The sequence below is a fragment of the Oreochromis niloticus genome, linkage group LG13 (assembly GCF_001858045.2).
Source record: "Oreochromis niloticus isolate F11D_XX linkage group LG13, O_niloticus_UMD_NMBU, whole genome shotgun sequence".
Lineage (NCBI taxonomy): Eukaryota > Metazoa > Chordata > Actinopteri > Cichliformes > Cichlidae > Oreochromis > Oreochromis niloticus.
The window spans coordinates 5,349,367-5,372,761 of NC_031978.2; the positions used below are offsets into that span (position 1 = coordinate 5,349,367).

Here is a 23,395-nt window from a genome sequence, read left to right on the forward strand (position 1 = left end):
GTATCTAGGTATCTAAATATTTCCACTTGGTAATTCAAACTTTTTAAAAAATCATTGGAAATTGAGGAAATAACTTGAAATTTTGAATTATTAAGTCAGGATTTTGAGATAATAGTTCAAATTTTTAACTGACAATCAGCAAATGTTTCAGGAAATTTTTGTCAATGGCAGAAACAAGCTTCCATATGACTTTTACATCTAGTTTATGCTCACTCTTCTGTCTGCTGCTGCATCAACCAGATTGAATACACAAGTGTATTAGTGTGTATGTATCAGTACAGGAGATTTTCAGATTATGCAGATTATAATATGCAGCTTAAAAAGATGAGATAAAAGATACAGTATTATGTGCTTCCTATTTCATTTTCTTCTACTCCTGTGGTGACCTCAGAGTTGGCCTGCAATACATCTAATGCAGTGACCATAAATTAGACTTGAGCCATCACTTGTTAGTGTAGCAGGTACCACATTATCCACAATATGTTCATTAGCTCATTTTAATTAGTGTTCAAATATAAGGGTGTTTTCCAGTTACCTGTTTAAACAGACCGTTGAATATAGAACAAAAAAAAAAATAAATCTGTTTTCACTTTATATGCGATCCATTAAAAAATGCTTTCTTAAACCTGAAGGGTGATGTCATTACATTACAATGACATTGTCATGTCATTGTACTTGCATCATTATATAGAGCCCATAGTTTCTACAATGCTGTGCATGCTTCTCAATTAGGTTGTGTGTGTAGTTACTGAATTTAGATGAAGTAATCTTGTCTCAAATTGAACACTAGAAGCTGGACATATAGCAGAAATGGGTATGTTGATCTCCATCAATGCCTGAGGAAAAAAATGAGCCAAGATGCTGATCATTGGGGGCAAAATATGTGCTCTGCTTTTTTACCGTCATGAGCACTAAATCCGGCTACTTATAGTGTCCTCCTAATGATAAATCCTGTCAGTAGGGTCCTAAAAAAATCTAATTATAAAATGAACAATAATTAACAATTAACAATTTCGAGGATGCCAGTGTTCACATTTTGGACAGAGAAGACAGATGGTTTGAAAGAGGAGTGAAAGAAGCCATCTATGTCCACTGTAAACGAACATCTTTGAAGAGAGGTGGCGGCTTACAACACCAACTGTCTGCCACCTATAATCCAGTTTTGAGATCCCTTCCCAGACTTAACGCCCACTCACATCCTGGGCCATTTGACCTCAGTAAATCACAGGATAGGGTGCGGCTAGGTTTCACAATGAGCCCACCCGAAACTGTGGCTGATGTGACCCACACCCTATTTCAAACATTGGCTCATGTGATTAGGTAGAGGATCAATAGGTGGTCCATGACCCTCTTGGGGACACTCCCATAGGTCTTAAGATCTGGGTCTCTCCACTAATTGCCACTAATTTAAGATTCTTGGACAAGAGGTGAAACGTCTTCAAGAAACTTAAAGAAGTCCAGACACTTTTCTTTCCAAGCGTCTTAGACTATGGTGACCTGGATGACTGAGAACCTTCACAGACATATAAAATTAACAATAGTTTATTTGTATAACAGGTATCAAAATCGATAACCAACAAAGAAGTAACTAGGGAGAAAAAGTAAAAGAGTTTACAAATCAACAAGCCAAGGCCATGCAAGACTCAAGTGCAATGACAAAATTCAAATAATTAATAGCCTAAATTTACAGAAAAATCTCAAAGTCAAAAGAATAAAATAGTGTTAAATTAAATCAAAAAAATAAAACCTATAGTACATTTCTTTCTTTCTTTTTAAATGCCTTACAATATTAACGAGTCTTCAACAATGATTTAAAAGAAGACACTGCGAGCTGGATTATATCAAGCTTGTTATTCCACAACTGACTAGTGCTTACAGGACTTCAACCAATGATAAGAATTTCTCTTTTGTTTGAGTGTACTCAAACAAACTTTCATCTTTTTCCTAAAATCTAATATGACAGCCTATGAGGTTGGGGAAGGTTGGAGAGGTTAGTCGAATCACTGACTTTCGACTTACTGGGAGAAAGAGCTCTGTGTCATCGGCATAGCAGTGGAATGAAGTGTTGGATCTCTATATAATGTGGCCAAGAGGTAGCATTTATAACAAAAAAGGACGGGTCCCAGTATAGACCCTGAGGGACTCTATAATTTAGGGCAGAGTAGACAAAACTCAGCAATGGAAGTAAAACTGTTTCGACTGGTCAAATTTTAACCACTGTGGAGTCATCCATGAAATACCAGCCTGGTGCTGCAGTCTCGCAATCAAAATGTTATGCTCTACTGTACTAAAAGCTGCACTTAAGTCAAAGAATAGAAAATTCACCAGGATCAGCAGTTCTTAAAATATCTGTTGATCTATTAAGTGTAATCTCAGTACTGTGATGCTGTCTAAGACTTCTTCTCCAAAGGTTTTGCTATGTAGGTATGACTATATTACTAAAGGTAGCATGGTGGAAACTTCCCAATATGGAATGGAATCGTTGAAACAATAGTTGTGGGTGCAAATTTTCCCAGGACACAATTACAATAACCACTTTGCAATGTGCAATACACATTCACACAACATACATAGAAGCATATAAAAAGGGTAAATTTTCTACCAACTAAAGCTGACTCAGCTTTTCATTCATGACAGCAGATTCAACTGCACTGAGAGTATAAATCCAATATTCCTCTAGGGGGTGACTTTTTTTTATTCCTCAGCCCTTTAATAAAGCTGCACAGCCATAGTGCACCTGTGCATAACTTTGTGCTGTAGCTTATTTCATATTTTGAGTCTGCAGCAGAGACAAATTTTGCCCTAAACTGAGGCCTTTTTGTTTATCCAATATAACCAAACCACAAGAGCATCTCTGCATAAAGAGAGCTTGTGTTCTGCTGCAGTTTATGAAAGATTTGACAGCTTTGGATTGGACAAGTGGCCACTGGGGCAAACTGGCAGTGAGAGTGTGTGGCAGCACCATCTCCGGCTCTCTTTATGTTTCTGAATTACAGTCTAAGATCCTTTTTACACACACTTTATAGCTCTATAATAATGTCACTTGATTTTCTCCTTTGCTGCCATCACAACAGCTACAAGAGAGCTTTATCATTTGAACATAAAAAAGGTCATTTGACCTCCTTTTCCTAACTTAAACCTAACCACTCTTACTGTGGTAAACCAGAAAAATACTCAAATGAATCATTTTAGAAGGCAAATAGCCTTTTCGTTGTTAAAATTCAGGGGCCTGCTTCGTTTATGATTGTCAACATTTTTATTTATTTTTGCTTATTTTTTCATCAGTAAGTCTAAATTTTGAAAAGTCAATAAGCATAAATTTTTATTAAAGTAGCACATGAAGTGTTTTATTTGATTCTATAGAAAGCACAAATCCATAATTCATCTGTATTGCTTTTTATGAAATTTTTCCCCCTGGGGGAAGCTTAAAGTGAGAATAGTAAGGAATTTGGAAATAGATAAAGGTCCTCAGTGCTTGGAAACACTCTATTAAGATTCAGCGTAAGTCTTTTCAATTTGAGACCAGTCAGTGATGCTATAAATGAAAGTTTAATCGAGTTATGCTGGAATATAATACAGTGATTGTTTTGTTTAACAACACAGGCTCAGAACCAACATTTTCGGATGAAAAAATGCTAAACAAAGTATGAGTGGAAATGTTGAATTAAAGGTAAAATTGATAAGACAAAGAAGCCTATTTGATACTGAAAGAGGTAAAAGGGATTAAATAAGGACTATGTGGAGCTTTATTTTAGATATTATAGTATTATATACTGAATATTTGCAGCCTAAAATTCTAATGATCCAATGTCTTCTGTAGACTTCTTATGTGAAATTTGTTTCTTAGTGTCCCCCCCCCCCCCCCCCCCTTTTCCTTCCATAAATTAATGAAAAAGCAGAGTTTACATATAGATTAAAAATAATTCACTGGAGGGCTGGGAAATAATAAACAAAGTCAGACAAATTCTGTCTCAAAGGCCTTGTAGATCAGAGATTACTGTAGTCTGTCTAACTAACAATAATAAGAAAAATAAAACTTCATCATTTATTATGAATAAGACACTGACCCATTTTAGCTTCTGAGCTAAACAGCAGGCTATCTGGACAGCTTGAGAATAAAATACTTCAGGGATATGGAGACTGTTTTACATGCCTTTATTTCTTACCGTCTTGATTTTTTGTGAGGCACTGTGTGACTCAGCTCTGTCTCGCCTGTCTGCCCAGCTTTTTTTTTGTTGGCACTAAGAAGAGGCACAAAATCTTCCACTGGCCTCTAAAACATAACTGACTGAAAGTTTCAGAACCTTTTTATTTTTTAAAGTCTTACCTTAAATCTTGGTTCCACCTATTTATATTTTACATTAGCTGTACAGCAGCTAAATTCCTTTTATCTGGTCCAAGCCCTTGACATCTGACATAATGAGAATGTGATCAAAGACCATCAGAAAATGTAATCTCTCCCCAGTATGGAGTACATCCATGATGGCAACATATCAACAAGCTTTATATTAATCACACAGTCCTAGAGACTGCTCAGCTAACCCCAGGCAACCTCTGGGGGCTAGGGAAAATTGGATCCCTAGCAACCTATGGGGGAGTAGTTGCTCAAGGTTGCTGGCTGTTGCTAGTTGAAATTAGTCTTGAAGAGGGTGCAGCACCAAAAGTCTCCTAGAGAAGATTGCTGCCATTACCCATAGTTTGCATGGAAGATGCTGACTTGTCTGCACACACTCAGCAAATACTCACAAAATGGAAAACCAAAATCATAAAATGGAGAATGTCTACCGAAAAGAAAAGTTGTGTCATACTGCTGCAACCAACTATATCTGTTTTTTGTCTATGCTTTTGACTGTAAATTAAAAAAAAAAAAAGCATGTAGTTTCCAGGTCTAAAAGGTTAAGCCTCTGTGGTAGGGATGTGTTATACTTGCATTTGCATTTGCAATGACCAACAATCTACTAGCACTGGTAGATTGGAAGTCCTTTGCTCTATGACCTCAGAAGAAGCCATTTCCTGTTGGGTATGGGCTCAAACAGTAGTTTGTAAACAGTAGCAATAAAATGTTGAGTTCATTTTGTAAACTATGAAACTCATTAAAGTCAGGAAGATAAAAGTCCAATGCAGTGTCCTTGGTTTTACAGTAAGAAACACCACAAATTCATGATGTGTGAAAAGCACAGCTCAAGGCTTCACTGCGCGTCTTCAGTAACTAACTCTGACCATGTTTGATGTGCTGTATGGTCGATGGTCTTTGCAAGAGTCTCAGAGATTACTGTAGTCTCTCTAACTAACAATAATAAGAAAAATAAAACTTCATCATAAGACTACCTTAGCCTCCATTAGCCAAAGAAACCCTCCAACTCAAATCTCCAACTAAACTGTTGGCAGCTGCATAGTGGGATTGGGTTTTGACACCTTAGATCATTTTAAACTACCCTTTTATATGTTACCAAACTGACTGCCAGCCTTATAAACAGAAGTATTACAACTTTAAATACTGCTACAAAATCAAAGTGTGAGGAAAGAAATCGTTTCAAGCTATGCTGTTGGTGACTGACTGAATGAGGTTTTCCCTTCGGGGCTTAACTTAGCAGAGCCACTTCAGTACAAACCCATACAATCTCGTGTGCTTCACTGAACCTAAACAATGATTAATGTTTTATCGATTATTAGTCGATAATGTCAGAGATGTGAGGAGTAACTTTCAGAAAATGCTTCGCCTGTGGGTGGAACTTCTAGTGTCTTATATACAGTCTATGGCTAGTAGCTATAACACATGTTACTCTGTTAGACTTAAGACTGATCTATAGCCAGCATCTGTCATATTTAATAGGAGGCTAATTCTGGTTAATGAAAAACAGACTCAGAATTACTAGAAATTTACTCCTCCTTCACTTCAGTTCACATATAAAACAACTCTCTTTGTAACTGACTGGTTAATAGCGGAGATTCTAGGCTCTGACTGCATAGTTAGCTAACTAATATATACCCCTGTGAGGTGACAGTATGCTTCACTCTCAATGGCAGTTGCTTAAATTGCCTGCCTCAAAGCTGACATGATGATTTGTTATCTGATGATTTTATGGTTATTTCACTTTTGGCATTGCTACATGTCATCAGATTTAACTGACGTACCAATGTCTCTGGCAGACACATCACTGCTTGTCTCTTGTGAATGCCCACTCGACACGATGCACCTTTCATTTTTTATAAATTTAAGCCTTAATTAACCCCTCTTAAGTTGTCATTAATGGGAAAACGAGCTTTCTGCTATAAATATTGGTATTAATGGGAAATAACTGTTTAACAAATTATTTAACTAACTGTTTAGGCCAAAAAATGGCGGTCAGTCCGGGAAAATAAAAACCAAATATACTGTTAAATGGACCAAAGATATATCTGCTCATTATTGTATAAAAGACTTTGGTAAATGTACATTTTCTTGGCTAACTGTATTCATAATGTCAAATAGCAAGGTGGTTGTTCAAGCGCTTTGGTTGAATGATGTAGAGAGTTAAGTCATGTTTGAACTCTTAATTAAACTGTGTGTCCAACTTTCCTTAAACATAGTGGAACATAATCTGGGGATAAGGAATCATTTTAAATCTTTTTTGGGTCATTGTCAAAAAGCTTTAATCAAACTTGTTTTATGTTTTATGTCTAGTGCACCTAAGTAAAAATTGTGGCTCTATTTCCGTTTAGGCAGGGGCTTGGTCCTGTGATCCGACTATAACTTAAAAAAAAAAAAAAACAGCAAGTGTGTGCACACACAAAAATAAAGTGACAAATCAAAGAATCCATATCTGTAGAGCTTCCTAGAGGTGTCCTCCTAGTGGCTGCAGAGAAAGATTGTGATTTGTGAAGCAGTTATTAGTTCTGGTTGTGTTTTCTAAACCCAGCCATCCACCCCAGCCTCTAACAGAAACATGGCAACACCTGTGACATCTACAGATTCTTTATACTTGAATTCCTGCATATCATTTGGGAACTTAATTGTGTGGGTTTTCTTTTTTTTCATATTGATTAAAAATGCCAGGGGAAGATGATTTTACTCTGACATGCATGTTAAGAAAGACACTAAATCACTACATGGTTCAGTTTTACTATCAAGTTTTAATCCATCCAGTTAATTCAAAGGCACTAAGGGTGAAAAAAATAACACATTCATTTGTCTCACTTTCTTTTAAGCTCTATTCCTCCGTCTTTCCTGTCTGTGCGTTTCCTGCTTACCAGTAGGTGGAGCTTGTCTCCTTTGGCTTGAGAGAGAGCGAGAAGGAGGGAGAGAAGGAGATGATTAAAGAGAGAAGAAAGACAGCAAGAGGAGAGGCAGAGAGAGAGAGAAAGGGAGGGAGGGAGGGAGATGGAAGGAGGGAGGGAGGGATGGATGGAGAGAGAGAGGGAGGTAGGGAGTAGAGAGCAAGCGTCAGCACTCCATGTGTTAAAAGGGCAGATGGTAACCGCGGGTAACTGAGGAGCAAACCACTCTGCTGGCCACAGAGCAAGAGATCAGCGGAGAGAGGGAGATAGAGGGAGGGAGGAGAGTGAACACATGCAGCGCAGCAGAGGAGAGGAGCATCTGAGAGGAAGCTGCACGCTTGCTCTGACAGAAAGAGAAAGAGAGGGAGGAGAAGACTGAGTACTTCTTCTCCACACTAACAAGGAGGCAGAGAGCAAAAAGAGGGGCAAAGACAGAGACAGAGGAGATGCTGAGATAGTAACAGGAGGGGAAAAAAGTATCCCTCCCAGCCACTTACAGAGATACAGAGACAAAGAGGGAGGGAAAACAAAAGGGGCTAGAGAGATTGTGGAGTGAGGAGAACGGACGGGAGATAGTTAAAGGAACTGCAAGACTGATCAATAAGCGGCTGAGATTTCGGGAAGAAATTTAGACTCAGCGAGAAAAAGAGAGAGAGAGAGAGAGAGAGAGCAAGAGAGGGAGTCAATGACAGGGAAAGATTGATTAATGAAAGATGGGAGCAAAACATCTGGAGAGAAGGAGACTTAAAGAGAAATATTTAAGAGGAGACAGGGGCATCTAGCGGAAGGCAAATTTAGAAAAGAAAGGGAGAAGAATTAAAAAAACATTTAGAGAAGGACAGGAGGATAAGAGTGGAAAGAAAGGGGGAGCAGAGGGTGAAATATTTAAGAAGAGACAGAAGCTGAGGGGAAATGAGCAGGGAGAACGCAGAGTTAAAGAGTCACTGGCAAAAACTTAGAGAAGAGAGAGAATAAATCAGAGCAGCAGAGGGAAGGGAAACTGCGCTCATCCTTTCTTTTTTTTATTTCCTCTGTCCCTCCTCTTCTTGATAAAACCTAGGAGGGGAGATGAAGTGAGGAGAGAGTTGAGTAGTACAACATCAGAAGAAGGAGAGGAAGCAGTTTTCAAGGCTTTTTTGGCAAAGTCCAGATAGATCAAGAGAGATATAGGTAGATATTTAACTACATGAAAGCCAAGTATATCCAATGGCGTGCTACTACATTGTGATCAGTTCCACCCACCTGCGTGACGGACAGCTGAGGAGCATCAAGGGGGTGTTCAGAGGACCAATAGGAACCAATGGCCAAAGAAACACGGTAAGACCAAATAGTTACTTCTTTTATAGCTGCAGAGTTTGCAGAAAAGAAGGGAAAAAAGTCACATAAGTGTAACCGTGTTTGACATCCAGACTATTGGAGTCTTTCTGATATTTGAACTCGAGGCATTTTGGTGGCAGGAGGTTAGTTAGATTCTGTCTACATTTAATTGGCATAAATCCTGTTTAATCCAGAGTTCATATGTGTAGCTATTAGTGTTTTTACTTTCCTGCAACAAACACGTCCAGGAAATCATTACCTCTAAATTATCATTAGTTAAACCACTCCCACTCACTTGATTGTCAGCTCCTTAATCATAGTGTTTGTAGAGTTAATTAATTGCCACTTCCATTAGGTTAATTGACTCGGTATTGGAGGCAGAAAGATGCAGATGGGGGTGGGGAGGCTGGTGAGGGTCCCCGTCTGTTGCACTAAGAGCTTCTCTGGCTCAGAGTCCGTGCTTAAACATGCCCAGGATTAGATTTTTTTTTCCCTTTTAACCTTTCAAGTGTTTACTGATTGAGTTCAGTTAAAAAGTCAGGTGGGTGTTCTCTCTTTACATTTACATTTATCCTTAGTTTGACACGCCACTTCAGCACTTTTACAACAGCACTCTGTTTCAAACACATGCACTTGGCTCATTTTCACGCAGTTTTCTGCACATCTTGTAGTGTAAATTTCACCTTTATCTTCTTATCACAAGCCTCCTTATGTTAATGAAGTGGGGAGTATCTAAAAGTAAAGTCAGATAACATTTAGAGACAAATTAAAAACCCCTCGCTGCATTTTATTAAAACCTGAATGAAAATTAGTTATTCAGAACGACTGTGGTGTCATGAAACTGTGTGGGATGCTTCGACCCGACCAGATGAGTCACACGCTTCTTGACTTTTTTTTTCTAGTTCTCTAAACTCAGACTAAACCTTGTACTTCATTCGTGCTGACTGTTGCAGGCAAACATAATTACAGAGAGTCCTTGTAGAGATGCACCAAAGATTCCAACAGGCTTCAAAGAGACACATCACATGAGACGTCAAGAGGTTGCGTAAGGGCAGAACTACAGTAAGCTCATTAGGCATAAAACACTTGCTGCAAGGTTTAGAAGAAATAAAATTAGTCTGTCATTTTAAATCAATCAAAAGTTTCACGTTTAACCCTGGCATGGCAAAACATGGCTGATTTTATGTTCTATCAGCAAACGCGCTGATGGGAGCTGTGCATTGGCCATTACAAATCAATTAAAAGCCAGCGTTCTGCTGATAAAGAAGTCATTTTAAATCTCTGCTCCATCTCTATCACTCCAACCAGCTCGCCTCATGTGATAGGACCGTTAGATCATATTTCACCTGTGTCAATACTTTTAATAACAGCCATAGATCATAAATGACGATGGCTTGTCATGGTGAAATGATAGGGTTATAAGTCTTCAGGAGAGCCCGGCTGGACAACAGAAAATCAACAATGCATTTGACTTAGCGTGCAATTAACTAGAAAGCACAACAGAGCCCACAGCAGCGGTGGAGCGCTGTGCAGCCAAAGCACTGTGGATTGTGTTATTGTGTTTTTAATAAAAAAGCAACAATGCACAGCCTAAGTTGTTAAAATTAAAGTGGATTTAAGTCCATGCACACTGCACCAGCATGTGATGAAGCATTAATATTAAAGCCCTTAATTAAATTTTTGTACCATCGCCTCCAAACACCCCCCCAACCACCCTTTTTTTGTGTTTACGCTCTATATTAACTAGAGTGATATAAAGAAGTGATTTCTTATCAAACACTTCTATCAGCAATGTTATATCTTCCAAATTTCCTAAAAACAGAGTGAGGAAAAAACAACAGAACAAACCTTCCGCAGGAAAAAAAAGCCTGCGTGTTTATCTTTTGGGGATTTCTGCTTGCTGAATCTGTCAGTGTTTCTTAAGAACTCGACAAGTTATTTCTTAGTGTCCTAAAAAAACTGCGACTGTGTCTTGTGATTTCACTCTGCTGTGACTGAGGTTTGGTTAGGCTAGAAAAAGATCACAGGTTTTCAAAGTAAGGGGATTTTTGATGATACGGTGACGATAATAAACACTTGGCTGACTTCAGAGGATAATTATGGTCATGGTTAGGAGATACTAATGTTGTTTTTTAGTTCTGAATAGTGACTGAAAGTGGAAAATCAATGACTGCAATATAGTATTACTCTTAAGAATACTTGTTCAGTGGCTTGCTGGATCGCTATGGGTTCAGTGGATAGGCTGATCCAAGACCTGTTAATTTGGCCAGGAAACAGAGGAACAGAGCAAAGGAAAAGAGAAATGTTATCTCTGCTAAATGCTGTGTATGTGTTGTTGTTAATTAAGTATCATCTGGACATTTGAACCTTGACTCACTGTTGATGTTCAGTGAACTCCAACAAAAAGATCATCTAGCAAACATGATGTTTAGTTTGTTGTTTGTGGTCTCTCTGCGCTGTCTTTATCTCTAGTTTCCCCTCGTAATCCAATCATTTGCGCTATTGTAGCCGCTCCTCCCTGCGCCTGGGCTCTTCCTGTTTGAAAGTGAGTTCTTCCTCCTCACTGTTTCTAAGTTGTTGCCCATAAGGCCTCATCATAGTTTTATGGTTCCCCTCCTAATTTTGTAGTGTCTTTATCTTACAATATATAGTAGAGTAAAAGACGAATAATAAATTAAACGAATTAAGCAACTAACCTTTGCTTAACCTCTTACTACTCATTTAAAAATAGCTGCTGTGACTTTAGTCCCTATTAACCTCTTAACATCCACGGGGTCTCTGGTGATCCATCTAAGGTTAAAGTTTGGGTTCGGTTCGGGTTTTATTTCTGGCTCAAGCTAAATAGACCAATTTTACAAACTTCAAATTAGGTCTCAAACATATTGACATCAAAGTTTGTCTGCTGTTTTCTTCATTTGGCTCCTCCATGTAGACAATGGGCTTTAAACCCATAGTCTGGCAGCACAGTTTATAGAAATAGGATGTTTATTTTAAAAAATATTACTACACTGTACTGAGAAGAAGTTTGAAATCTGGAGATATCTGTCTTAAAAATAAACAGATACTGTGCAGGTTACCGAAGTGGAATAGGTCATGTGATGGAGAAATATATTCTGTTTCATTTGAATGTTATTTTCCTAACTTTTTGTTCTATATTGGTGTACTTCTTTCAGTTCACTAACTATTAAAGCTACTAACTTTCACTTCAGTTGCCATTCTATCTCTTAATCAGGAATGCAGGAGCGCTGTTTGATCTGTGCATTTTTGGCGAAATGTGTTGAATATTTGGACAGGACAGGACACAGGATGTAATGTACTACAGTCTAACATAAACTGTAATATCTGTTCACAGTGGGGAGATGGGGGGCATGCCTGGTCTGAAACAATGCTTATGTGGGTGGTATGTGCCACATGAATGTCAGGACCAAGGGTTTCCCAGGAGAAGGTTGTGTTGTAATGAGATGATCAATTTTATTCACTTCAGCTGTCAGCAGTTTTAATGTTTAATCAGGTTTGTTGAAATGAAGTTTATATATTTATATATATATATATATATTGTTAAGTTATCTTCTTGACAGGGCCTATTTCCAACTCTTTTCTAACTAACTTCATCGCTGAAGCCACATTTCTCATTAAAGACTGTCATAAAAAACTAAGAAAAAAAGACGATCACTTACTTCTAACACATTAATTATTGTGCTTCATTAAATAGATGACAAACTAATGAAGCTGTTATAGCACCTTCAACAAGTTAGAGCTTTCAGACTTATTAAATGATATCCAACTAAGAAAACATAAGGTAAACTTTCCACTGCTAACAGAGTACCATAAATAAAATGTTCTTTAATTACCCACACAAGCAAACTGTGGCATTTCAGAGGCACGTATTCAACTCTGTTCGTCACCTAATCCAGGAATAGAAAGCTATATCAAGAGTTTTAATTGGCAAACAACCACACATGACTATCGCCAGTCACCTTGGATCCTCATATACCCAAGCTAATTTTATCCTCAAGTTCTTTAGCGCAGCCAGGTCTGATGAAATTGCATGAAATGATGAGGTTTTAAAAATTCAAATAACATGGCCTGTGCACAGAAAATGAGAGCGATATGTTTGCGCCAGCACAAAAGAATTGCATGAGAGAGACATGGGCAGAAATAGGCAGCAGAGTCTGACGCAAAAATAGTGTTGGGATCAGTAGGATGGATGACTTTCCTTCAACTCAAATGACTCAACTTGACTCCTCGTTTAACAAACTATATTTTTAGCATTTTTTTGTAAAGCATGATCAAAAAGTTACCTTAAACAGTTGGAATTACTCAACATAAATAACCTTTTCTCAGTGTTGGTCATATCAATCACATTACAGTACAGTACAGTTGTCCAGTTATCACCCATCTTTGGACACAGTGTTCAATCTGATGACAGCTACACACCTGTAAAGTTTTAAGAGTGCATTTTGCATGGCTGAGTTGCTACTGTGGTGAAGCCATCTGTCCACAGACAGACAGACAGACACATATTAGCATCTGCTATAATGCTCCCAGTAGAGTAGGTGTTTGTTAGGGGGAAATGGGCATGGCGTGGTAGTGCACTGGTAGTCTGTAGGTGCAACACAGACTTTTGTAAACCCACAAATAGATGTTGTAGCTGTGTACTGTCACCAGAGAGAAGTGTCAAAAATATATCAAACAAGCACCGATATTGTCTACTTTATGTTTGTGCAGTTGTTGATCCGTCAGCTTAAAGAGAAGATGGAGGTCATAAAGAATGTTTTGTAGAGATCTGAGTGCTTCTCATAGAGGGTTTTTTGATCTTTGATGGTTTTCTTGTGCTTCTTCCTCTTAATGTTAAACTCTGTGGTTGTTTCTATTTCTGTTCAAGCCAACTTTTCTCTAAGCAGGATGCTAGTGTTATTGCCACTGGGCAATTACAAAGACACCACGGCAACATGCGAGTGTTTTTCCATAGCTTCTGTATAGGTTTAATTTACATAGTGTATCTCCTTGCGTTGCCAGAGAGCTACAGAGATGTAGGAGCATACATCCTGAATGAGAGTACAGATCAAGACTTATCTCCCATTGTTTAAAAAAGGTTTGAATCCAGCCATACAATTGCTTCCTTCTTTTACCTTGCCATACCTCTTTCTTGAGAACTGGCTAGCAAGTAACATTTTGGAAAAAAGGTTGAGATTAGAGGACCTGTCCAGTAAATATCTGGCTTTTGTCAGCAGCTAGTTAGCATAGCTTAGGAGCAAAACAGGGGGAAACAGCAAGCCTAGCTCTGTACCTCTAGGCTGACTATACCAAGTTTTTTATTTTATCCATGCTACATTACCAGCATGCATTTTTATCCACCCCGATCAGTAACTTCTTTTTGAAATGTTTTATTATTTTTTGGGCATGTTAAGCTTTTATTCATGAGGACAGTAGAGAGAGAAAGACTCCAAAGGATCAACATGTCTGAAATGGCTTAAAGAGCACTCAAACTCAGGACACCATACGGCAAGGTGGAACATGGGTCACCTGCTCAACAAGGTGAGCTATAGCAGCACCCCTCTCTTCTTGTTCTTTCAATCATTATCGCCAGCAGATGGACTTTCTCAGATGTCATGAAAATGCAAGATTTTAATTTAATTTTTTCCAACCTCTTTAAGGACATCGTGCCCATGCTGGCTCAAAATTGAGGTTCAACGTTCAATGTTGCGCATGGAAACAGCCGCTATGAAAACAATCTCACTATGAGGTCCATCTGGAGCTTTTAATCACATTTGACCTTTTGGTGAGATTATTTTCTCAAGTCAAACGAGTATTTAAAAATATTTTGGAACTGTGGTAAAATTTTCTAAAGCCCTAAAAAAAATGATCATGGACGTATCAAACTTTATTGCATAAAAGTACCTTGATTACAGGCATCTATCATGTGAGAAACACCTGAAACTAATATGCAAAATTCAAACCTTGTGTAATGCTTATAATAAACAGCATTTTAGTCTAATTTCCTCAGATGTTTGACACCTTTTTGTCCGACAGGTGAGCGTTTCCCTGCTGCAGAGAGAAAACACATCTCACACTGCATGCTGATATCACCCACTTCGCTCCTCTTCAAAGGAAAACAAATCACTCTAACACCTTGAATCAAATGTTTTTCTGTACCTTAATTGCTTTAAGGTGCCAAAGATATTTGGGCTTGCCGCCTGCGTTTCGCTCTGTGTTACTATTCATGCCGTCCACGAAGGTCCTAAAGCAACATTTGAAATCATTCAACAGGTGTACATGCATATCGATTTTCTGTCCTTCATTACGCGTGTGTCTGCTTGTGTTTTAAATGTGTGCTTTTGCTGGCATGACAGCGACACCACGGTGACATTAATTTATGATTGCCCAGCTGTCGGGGAATTTTTCACACCTTTCCCAATATCAGCGAGGCTGGCGTTATGTTGCTATAGAAACATTGATTCCCGGAAGTTAAATAACGCTTCTTTTTTGCACCCCACATGGCATAAAAAGTTGACATGAACTTCCCTTTGAGTCTTTATTTTTTTGTTTTGTCCGAAGTTGCCACGGAGGATGTGACAGCGTTTTGCCCCGGAGCTCCAGCAGCATAGCTCCTTAACTCCGGACTGTTTTATTTTCTTTATCAGAAGTCTGCATTTAGTGCTGAGTGTTTTCAGTTAAAACCACAGGTGCTAAAGACTATCTTATAAAACCAATAATGTCCTTGAACCGCTGGGTTATTGTGCAGTATACTCATTTGGTGCTATCGGCTATTTCACATCAGGCCTAACAACACCCAGGACAATACTACACCATAACCCACTGCCTCTCAGCTGTTAACGCTTTAAACCTGTGTGTTTGTGTGTGCGCGCTATAAGATTTGAGCTAATTCTCCAACAACGTGGCTCCACGCTCCATAAATTATCACAGAGGAGGACGCTGCGTGCATGATTTGTGTGTGTGTGAGTGTGTGCGTGTGACTGCGTCCCTGCATGTGTGTGTTTAACCGTTCCAAGTTCATCTGGGTTTCGAAGGGTTACGTGTGTCTGCGTGTGCAAGCATGACCTGTGTGAGTGCGTTCAGCTGTTGTGACTTGCATGGCATGAGTGTGTGTGATGGAGTGAGTTTGTGTATTCGGTAGTTGTGAGTACATGGTGTGCTTCATTGATGTGTGAAACATCAGCTATGACTGTGGAGCCATCTGCTCCAAAGGGAGAGATGGAGTGCAAGTGTGTGTGTGTGTGTGTGTGTGTGTGTGTGTGTATGAGAACGTATTTTTGCTCTACATGCATGAGTGGGTTTATGTGACAGTGCAGTGTATGTACGTAAATGTCTGTGTACTACTGACTACTTGCCCGAACCAACAAGTTGCTGCTTTTTTGTGCATGTGGGACATCAAGAAGTTTCCAAGCTGATTCCCACTCAGCTAAAATATCTAATAATTATTTCAAATCCTCCTCAGGATGAAACTTTGTTTCTGTCTGCTTCTGTTAAAATTTACATGCCAGCTTTTTTGTTTTGCCTTAGATGCAGTCTGTCGTCTTGAAATTGCATTCCCGTGTAACTAAATTCTTTTCACATTTGGGCTGGATTATGTTCAGAGGCGACAATTATATTCTTTTTGAATGAATGAATGATGCATCACATGTATGAACTGCATCGCTGCCAGCAGTTTCCATGTGCGCAGTTTTTTCATTCTGATTGAAATCATTCCAACTGAAGATTTCCCAAGTGCTGACATGTGATATGGTTTTCATACACTCTTGTGTTTACATGCACACACTCATTTGATCTGAACGGTGTATGAGCCATAGGGTGTGCAGAAATTTAAATAAGCAAATTTCACCATTTAACAGAAGATTTCACATTGTCAGATTGCAGGCTGTATGAATATAATTTCTCAGACACGTGGCTGGTATTTCAGAAGCAAAAGCAGACTCAGTCAATGCGGGCATCACAGGTGCTAAAAAAAGAAAAAGAAAAATGCAGCTTTGAACCACTAGTTTCTCAAGAGAGATTCACGAATAAGCAACTATTTAATATAGTGCCTTTTATTGATCAGGTGTGTATAAAGTATGAGTGAAATTTTGAGTTTAAGTTACAGTTTTGCCAAGAATTACATGCCGTAAATTTTTGATTAACTAAAAACAGGTGAGTGTTTTGCAATGAAAAACCACTAAAGCGTAGTTACACAATGTACTAAAGCACAACAATTGCACTGTTGCAGAGCAAGTTGTCTTCCTCCTGCTAAAAATAAAATGCAGTGTTTCACATAAAGTGGAAAACCATGCTTAGGGTGCGTAAATGTGCATCTCTAAAGAAGCAGCAACACCTGTGATTACAGCATCCTTATTGTATAAAGGTGATCCAACTTTGATGGTAGTGCACATAGAAAAACACAAAAAGGTGAAAGAAGTTTTTTTATTTTCTTGCGTGAGCTAAATTTAAAACATTTTATTGTTAGTTTTCCATCTTTTGGTTTTAATATGTTTTTAGCTTACAATCCAAGCCACTCTGTGACAGATCAACTTTGGAAACACATGATTTGCAAAGTCCACAAACTTTGAAATGTTCTGTGAAATGTTGGTGGATCTAATCTCATCCCCATTAAATCCTTCCCTTCAAATAAAGCTGGAGCCTCTCTGCATGTGGCCAACTCCCATTAGGCTTTGATAGCAAGCCAACTGCAGAGATTCATGCATATATGGTGTTGTTCCATCCACACACTATAATTTTAAACTAGGTTTCCACTGAACTATGAATGAGTGAAGAGCACAATCTGCAGGAGCATGCTTTGTAGAAAGACTAGGGAAAACATCTGGAGAAATCCACTGAGATTTTTGAGGTAGTGGAAGAGATGTGGGTCTGGAGAGGGGGTCTCTGTAGGTGTTGGTCGGTCGTTATGATAGCTACCGGTTGTGGATCATATTTCTATTTATTTTTCACTGTCAACTCTTTGTGGTTTCATACATTTTGCACACAGCTGAATGGAAGACTGAGTCTGTAAATACAATGTTGGAGCTAATCTGCTTCATGAGTCATGAATTAGAAAATGTTTTCTTGTAGCTTACACATAAAATCCCCCTGGGTCATATTTACTAAAGTTGTCCCCTGAAAGTCGAAGCTGTGAAGCACCAGTTGAAGATCCCAGATTCTGCAAACCCTACTATACATTTATCCTTGCATGCATTTTTACCATTATACTGGATTACAAAGTGGTTGCCACACAAAGTCCACCCCATCTACACAGATGACTATTACCAGCTGTTACCTGTTTAATTTAAACACACATTAATTTTCTTTATAGCTGCTTTTATAGCGTGTACTGTCACAGCCATCAGCTACACCCCCTAATGTCACTAGTTTGAGCCTCCCCCATCATGGATTAATTTTCATGAGTCTCTTATTGTTCTCAGCCAAGAATAATTGCTTTTATTTAGTCTTTGTCAGAAAAGGGATAGTATAAAATAATTCTTGTATACAATCTTGCTAGAAAGTCCAGTAAGGTGACACTTCAGTGTTTTTCACACAACACAACTTCTAATTTGCATTTTGCTTTTTTAACAAAAAAAAATTAGGACCAGGTGTAGTGAAAAGAAGCTCAATTGACAGTTCTTTAATATCAAAATGTGTGCTATGATACAGTCACTCCAGCTCAAAGCAAAACTCAGATGACTTGAAACAGGTCATAGATGAAAAGGATCAGTTCAGTTTCAAGTTTCAGTTTGAAGAGAAGAGAAGTAGTATAGATGTGTTTTGTGGCCCAGGGTTGCTGCACTCCTCCCCCTGGTTTTGGTTTAACTTTGTTGTATACCGATTACCACGTGTAGACCCACGCTCCTGATTGGTGCCTACTTTTGGACCTTATCCCACCCTCCAATTCTTGAGTGCTTCACCCTCCTACCTACCACCATCCCTGATTTGACTGGTGCCCTTTTCCTGTGCCCCAACCACACTCCAGCTTACTGCAGCAGCTGGCTCAGAAAGGCTGCCAATTTGTCATTAGTGGTAGCTGTGATTTAGAGAGAGCAGCCTGCACTGTTTCATTTCTCTGTGTTGCCAGCCTAAGAGGTTGGAGTTACTTGTTGTGTGGTACTTGGGTTAAAATTGAATGTACCTCAAAGGGCTTTCTGTTTTGCTTGAAGAGCATGCACTTGCTTGTTTGTGGTTCGGACACTCAAGGCTACGTTTGTAAAACACAACAGTGGAAATGTGGAAGATGCTCTCTTTCTAGATTACACTATGTTTTTGGTATAGGGGTGCTGTTTACCCACTGATTAATGTGGCTCTGCTTCTGTCTGGAGAGCGGGGCTGAGCTAAGCTTTTAATATTTGCCAACACTTCACGATTTACGTGAAGTGTCGGCATTAGAGTGGCTTCCTCAAAAGAGGTGCCTGGCAAAGCTCATGTAACACGAGGAGCATCATGTGTAGGAATAATCAGCATCATTGCGGGGGGCCTGCAGAGCTTGATCTGCTGTCTGCGATGTTTGTGATATATTAATTACACATGAAAGGCTTATTTTCACATAACTGTTATCAGGGTGAATTTCAGAGAAGAGGATTGCTTCACATGTGTCAACCTGTATTGCTGAACTTTATTCTCCCCCTTCATTAAATGCTTCTGCGGAAGACGGCGAGTTCATTCTGCATGACTTGACCCGGTCACATTCCTTTCCATTGACCTTACAGGTTTTTGTGCTGTCAGTGCTTTTAATTTAGCCGATGTGGCCCTTTAAGAAGAAAAACACCCTGAGAGATTAATTTTTCATCCGAAGATGTTCTTAATGAGTTGTGGAGTGCTGAATGTTAAAGTATATATTTATGTAGCATGGCTGTTACTCGATTACCATGGAAACTGAGGTAGCATGTTGGAGGTGAGTGGGCGTCAACGCGACTTGGATGAACCCTGCAAATGTCGTGGGAGGGACGGAGAGAGAGAGATAAAGTGACAGAGGAAATGAAAGCAGATGGAGAAAAGTAAGAAAGAAACGCTGAAATGAGGTAATGTTTGGTTGCTATGAGAAGTTTGCACGTCCTGCTTTTCACCTTTCGCTTGTCTCTTCTCATCTTTCAGTCCGTTCCCCTTGTCTGAAAAAAACATTTGCACACTCATTTTTTTTTTGTCTTCACTCGTGTTTTTTCTCTTCCTTTCTTCATCTTTCCTCTCATTTTCTCCCCTTGTTTCAAAAACACTTTTCCTCTGAACTCATGCATAAATCCTTCAGTCATACTTCAAAATATGCACATGCCCTAAAACTGCAAGTAGCCACCTTAACAGTACTCATTGTTGTAGGACTCCTTGTTGATTTTTAACATTTTGACTGCATATCATGTGCACAAATTAAAATTTTTACAGAAACTTCAGTAAAAAAGTGACCTAGCCCTGGAGGTGTGGACTCTCCAAGGACAAGTTTATTGTTTATTTGAGGGCAGGCAGAGGCGTGAAAGTAAACAAAATCATAGGACTTACTGGTAAATTGGAAATTCTGTTAATAAATTCAGCTATTGGTGCTACTCCAGAAAGAGTTTCTTCCTTGGGTTGCCCCCCAAAACATTCCAGTGACGGTATGTCGTATGAAGACATAAAGATAAAGATGTACTCATGCTTGGTGATCTGTATTGTGCCCAAGCATGTTTGAACCCCAAAGTCCAGTTAGTTTGTGTTGCAGCTCCTAAATTCATGGCTGAAAGAAACAAAACATAGCAGATACCACAATGTTGCTGTTCTTCAACATGCTTTTAATGATGTATAGTACTTACAAAGAACAAATGGAAACAGAAAGAGATGGGAGCCCTGGGTTAAACTAACAAGAGAGGAAGGAAACAACAAACCAACCATGCTATGGCTTTGGCTTGTCTCAGGAGGTGCTGGTAACTCCCAACTCAACCTATACTTAATAAACAAAGCTGTAAAAACAACCGAAGGATAAAGATGATTTTGAAGAAAATTAGGGAGGAGGCTAGTTGCTCTCCACCCTACTCCACCTTCTCTACGATTATATTCACACAACGAGTGTTCAGCAACCAATCAGAATAAATAAGAGAAGCGGGGGCATAGTTAGGGTGGACTTGGGCGACTCCAGTGCATCCTCAGCTGCATTCATGAAGCTCAGCTAAAAATTGGTGTGTTGATTAAATAGTAGATCTATAAATCATGCACAGGTCCAAAAATGGCCCCAATTAAGGCACAAAATCCATAAAATCATGAACCTTAATAACAAGCATCCCTCTATGTGAGAAAGAGAATAATGATGATATGGAAACTGGGAGAAAAGGGATGAAGTATAGGGAGTGACCACTGAAGCAAATTTGGGCCTGGAACATTAATTGCAGTGTCTGTGAGGGGCAGTGGGGGGGTGGCGATAGTCGTGTTTGGGTACAAGGCAACCAACCCTAGCGTGAGTACACCTTTAGATTCAAGCACAGCTTTAGTTGAATGGGATAGGAATGTACTTGTTATGCTACCATTTCTTCCTCCTCTTTTGAACCTGGACTCATCCTTTGCTCTTCCATAGTCTCTCTTTTTTCCCTTCCTTGTTTTTATACATTTGTAACCTCGCTGCTGCTTTTTCCTCAGCTGCTTCTGCTCTCACCTTCGTTGCCTTTCTGCTCTCTCTTGTTTTTCCTCTGCACTTTGCTTGATCTCTTCTCTTTCACTTTACTGTTCTCATGGTTTTAACAGGGCTTTTTGGGTTTTGTCACCCTCTTATCTGTGTCCTCCGTCATTTATACTTATGTACTAATCTTACACCCTTTTTTCTCATTTCCTCCTCACCTCTGCTTTTCATTTCTCCACTTCATCAATCTCCGCTCACCTCCCTCATTTTGTTCTTTTCTTCCTCCTTTTTCTGTTTTCACTCCTCAGCACTTTTTGTTCTCTTGTTTAAACCCAATCTTTGCAAATTTGCCTTCTGCTCATCTTTTTCGTCTTTATATTTACCCATGTTTAAGCTTGTTCTACCATTTCCTCTCCTCTCCAATGAAGCATTTCCAACCTTGCTTTCAACTGATCTGTTTCTCCTCTCTGTTCACCTTTCATCATTATTTGCTGCTTCTCTTATCTGCCTTTTCTCTCCTCTTTCACCTGCTTCCTCTCTGCCTTTCCCATTGTTACCTTTACACTCCTAGTTTTCCTTTCTTCTCTGCCATCCTTTATTTCCCTACCCTCTTCTCCTTCAGATTCTCCTTCTTCCTTCACTTCTCCTGCAATCTCTCCTCCATATCCCTTGCTCCTCTCATCATCTTTTTCTGTTTATTCTCCTCTTCTCTCATTTTACTTCCTTTGCTTTTTTAAATCCTCTATTCATCCTTTCCTGCATTCAGTTCTCCCCCTCCTCTCCTCTGCTCTGCTCTCCTCTGCGCTCTTCTCCCTTAGTTTAGTGAGCAGTAAAAACAACGATAAAATAATAATAAAAACAACAACTGTCCCGTGATTATAAACCCATCTCCATCTGGATCTCTCACACCGCCACACAGACTCACGCACACACCGAGCCGAGTAGGAAGTCAAACAGAAGGCCAATAAGACACGCTTGACTGGAGGCGACTCTACTGTGTGTGTGTATGAGATGGGGAGAGAGATAGAGCGAGACTGCGTGCGTGAACAGAGAGGGTATTCACTCCTGTCATTGTGTGAACCTCGTGTCCTCGCAGCCGCAGGAAGATGAGATAAATCCTGAAACATTTTTGTCGATACTCAAGGGAACGTTTCAGACTAAAGACACCTGGAGGTCAGGGAGTGATGCCGGGCTAAGTTAGTAAAAACTGATAATCAAGTGGAAATCACTGCAGTGATGTCTGGTTGTACCACTGAAACTGCAAATACATGAATGAATGAAACATTTAAAGCATTCTAGAAGATCTTTTAACATTTAATCACTGACTTTAAGTATTAATCGTTACAGAAGCGGATGTGTGTGTTAATGTGTCACTAAATGCGCCCAGGGGGTGGGGGTTATTTGGTGGCATCAACCCCAGTTTACATATTTACCATTTTAAAATATAATCGTTCCAATAAATGATGCTTTTATTTGTATATATGTATATATATATATATATATATATTTATACTATCCAGCAAAGTAAAATGATCTCCAGCTATAACATCAAAGAGATGTACACATTCATGAATCAGTACTATGATTTTATCATGTAATGAATAGGAAACTGCATAAGGAATACTTTTGCTTTGCTGTCTTAAGCATATTTGGATGTTTAAGCTTTTAGACAATTACTGAAGTAGGATTATTTAGGTAGGATTTTGCTTTGGAGTTTAAACTGGTGTACAGCTTATTACTTTTCACGGTCGTCAAATTTGTATCTAATGATTTCTACATTTATTTATGATCAAATATTCTGATTTCTTTTTAATCCCCTTCCTTCTTAAATCTTCCTCACATAAAAAATGCACATTCAAACATACATGCATTTATTAATACATGTGTACAAACATGCAGATTTGATTGCAAGCATCATTGTGAACCATACCCTGAAGTCATGCCACAAAACTAAAACATGCACTCAGTGGCCTTTTTGTCACGATGACCTACAGAAATTCAAATTAAGCATCAGAATGGGGAAGAAAGGTGATTTAAGCAACTCTGAGTGTGGCACAGTTGTTGGTGCCAGACGGGACGGTCTGCGTATTTCAGAAACTGCTGATCTGCTGGGAATTTCCCACACAACTATCTCTAGGGTTTACAGAGAATGGTGGGAAAAAGAGAAAATATCCAGTGAATGTGAAAATCCTCTGGGTGAAAATGCCTTGTTGATATCAGAGGTGAGAGAAGAATAACCACATTGCTTCCAGCTGATAGGAAAGC

General features: G+C 39.1%; 1 protein-coding gene across 1 annotated transcript in view; it reads left to right on the forward strand.

Annotated features, from left to right (window-relative positions):
* The first annotated feature begins 7,416 nt into the window (after positions 1-7,416).
* LOC102077955 (uncharacterized) overlaps positions 7,417-23,395 on the forward strand; it is an 82,505-nt gene continuing 66,526 nt past the window's right edge. The window contains exon 1 of the mRNA XM_005473704.4: positions 7,417-8,574. Within this exon, the coding sequence (XP_005473761.1) occupies positions 8,464-8,574 (111 nt within the window). The 5' untranslated portion in view covers positions 7,417-8,463. The remainder of the gene's footprint in view (positions 8,575-23,395) is intronic.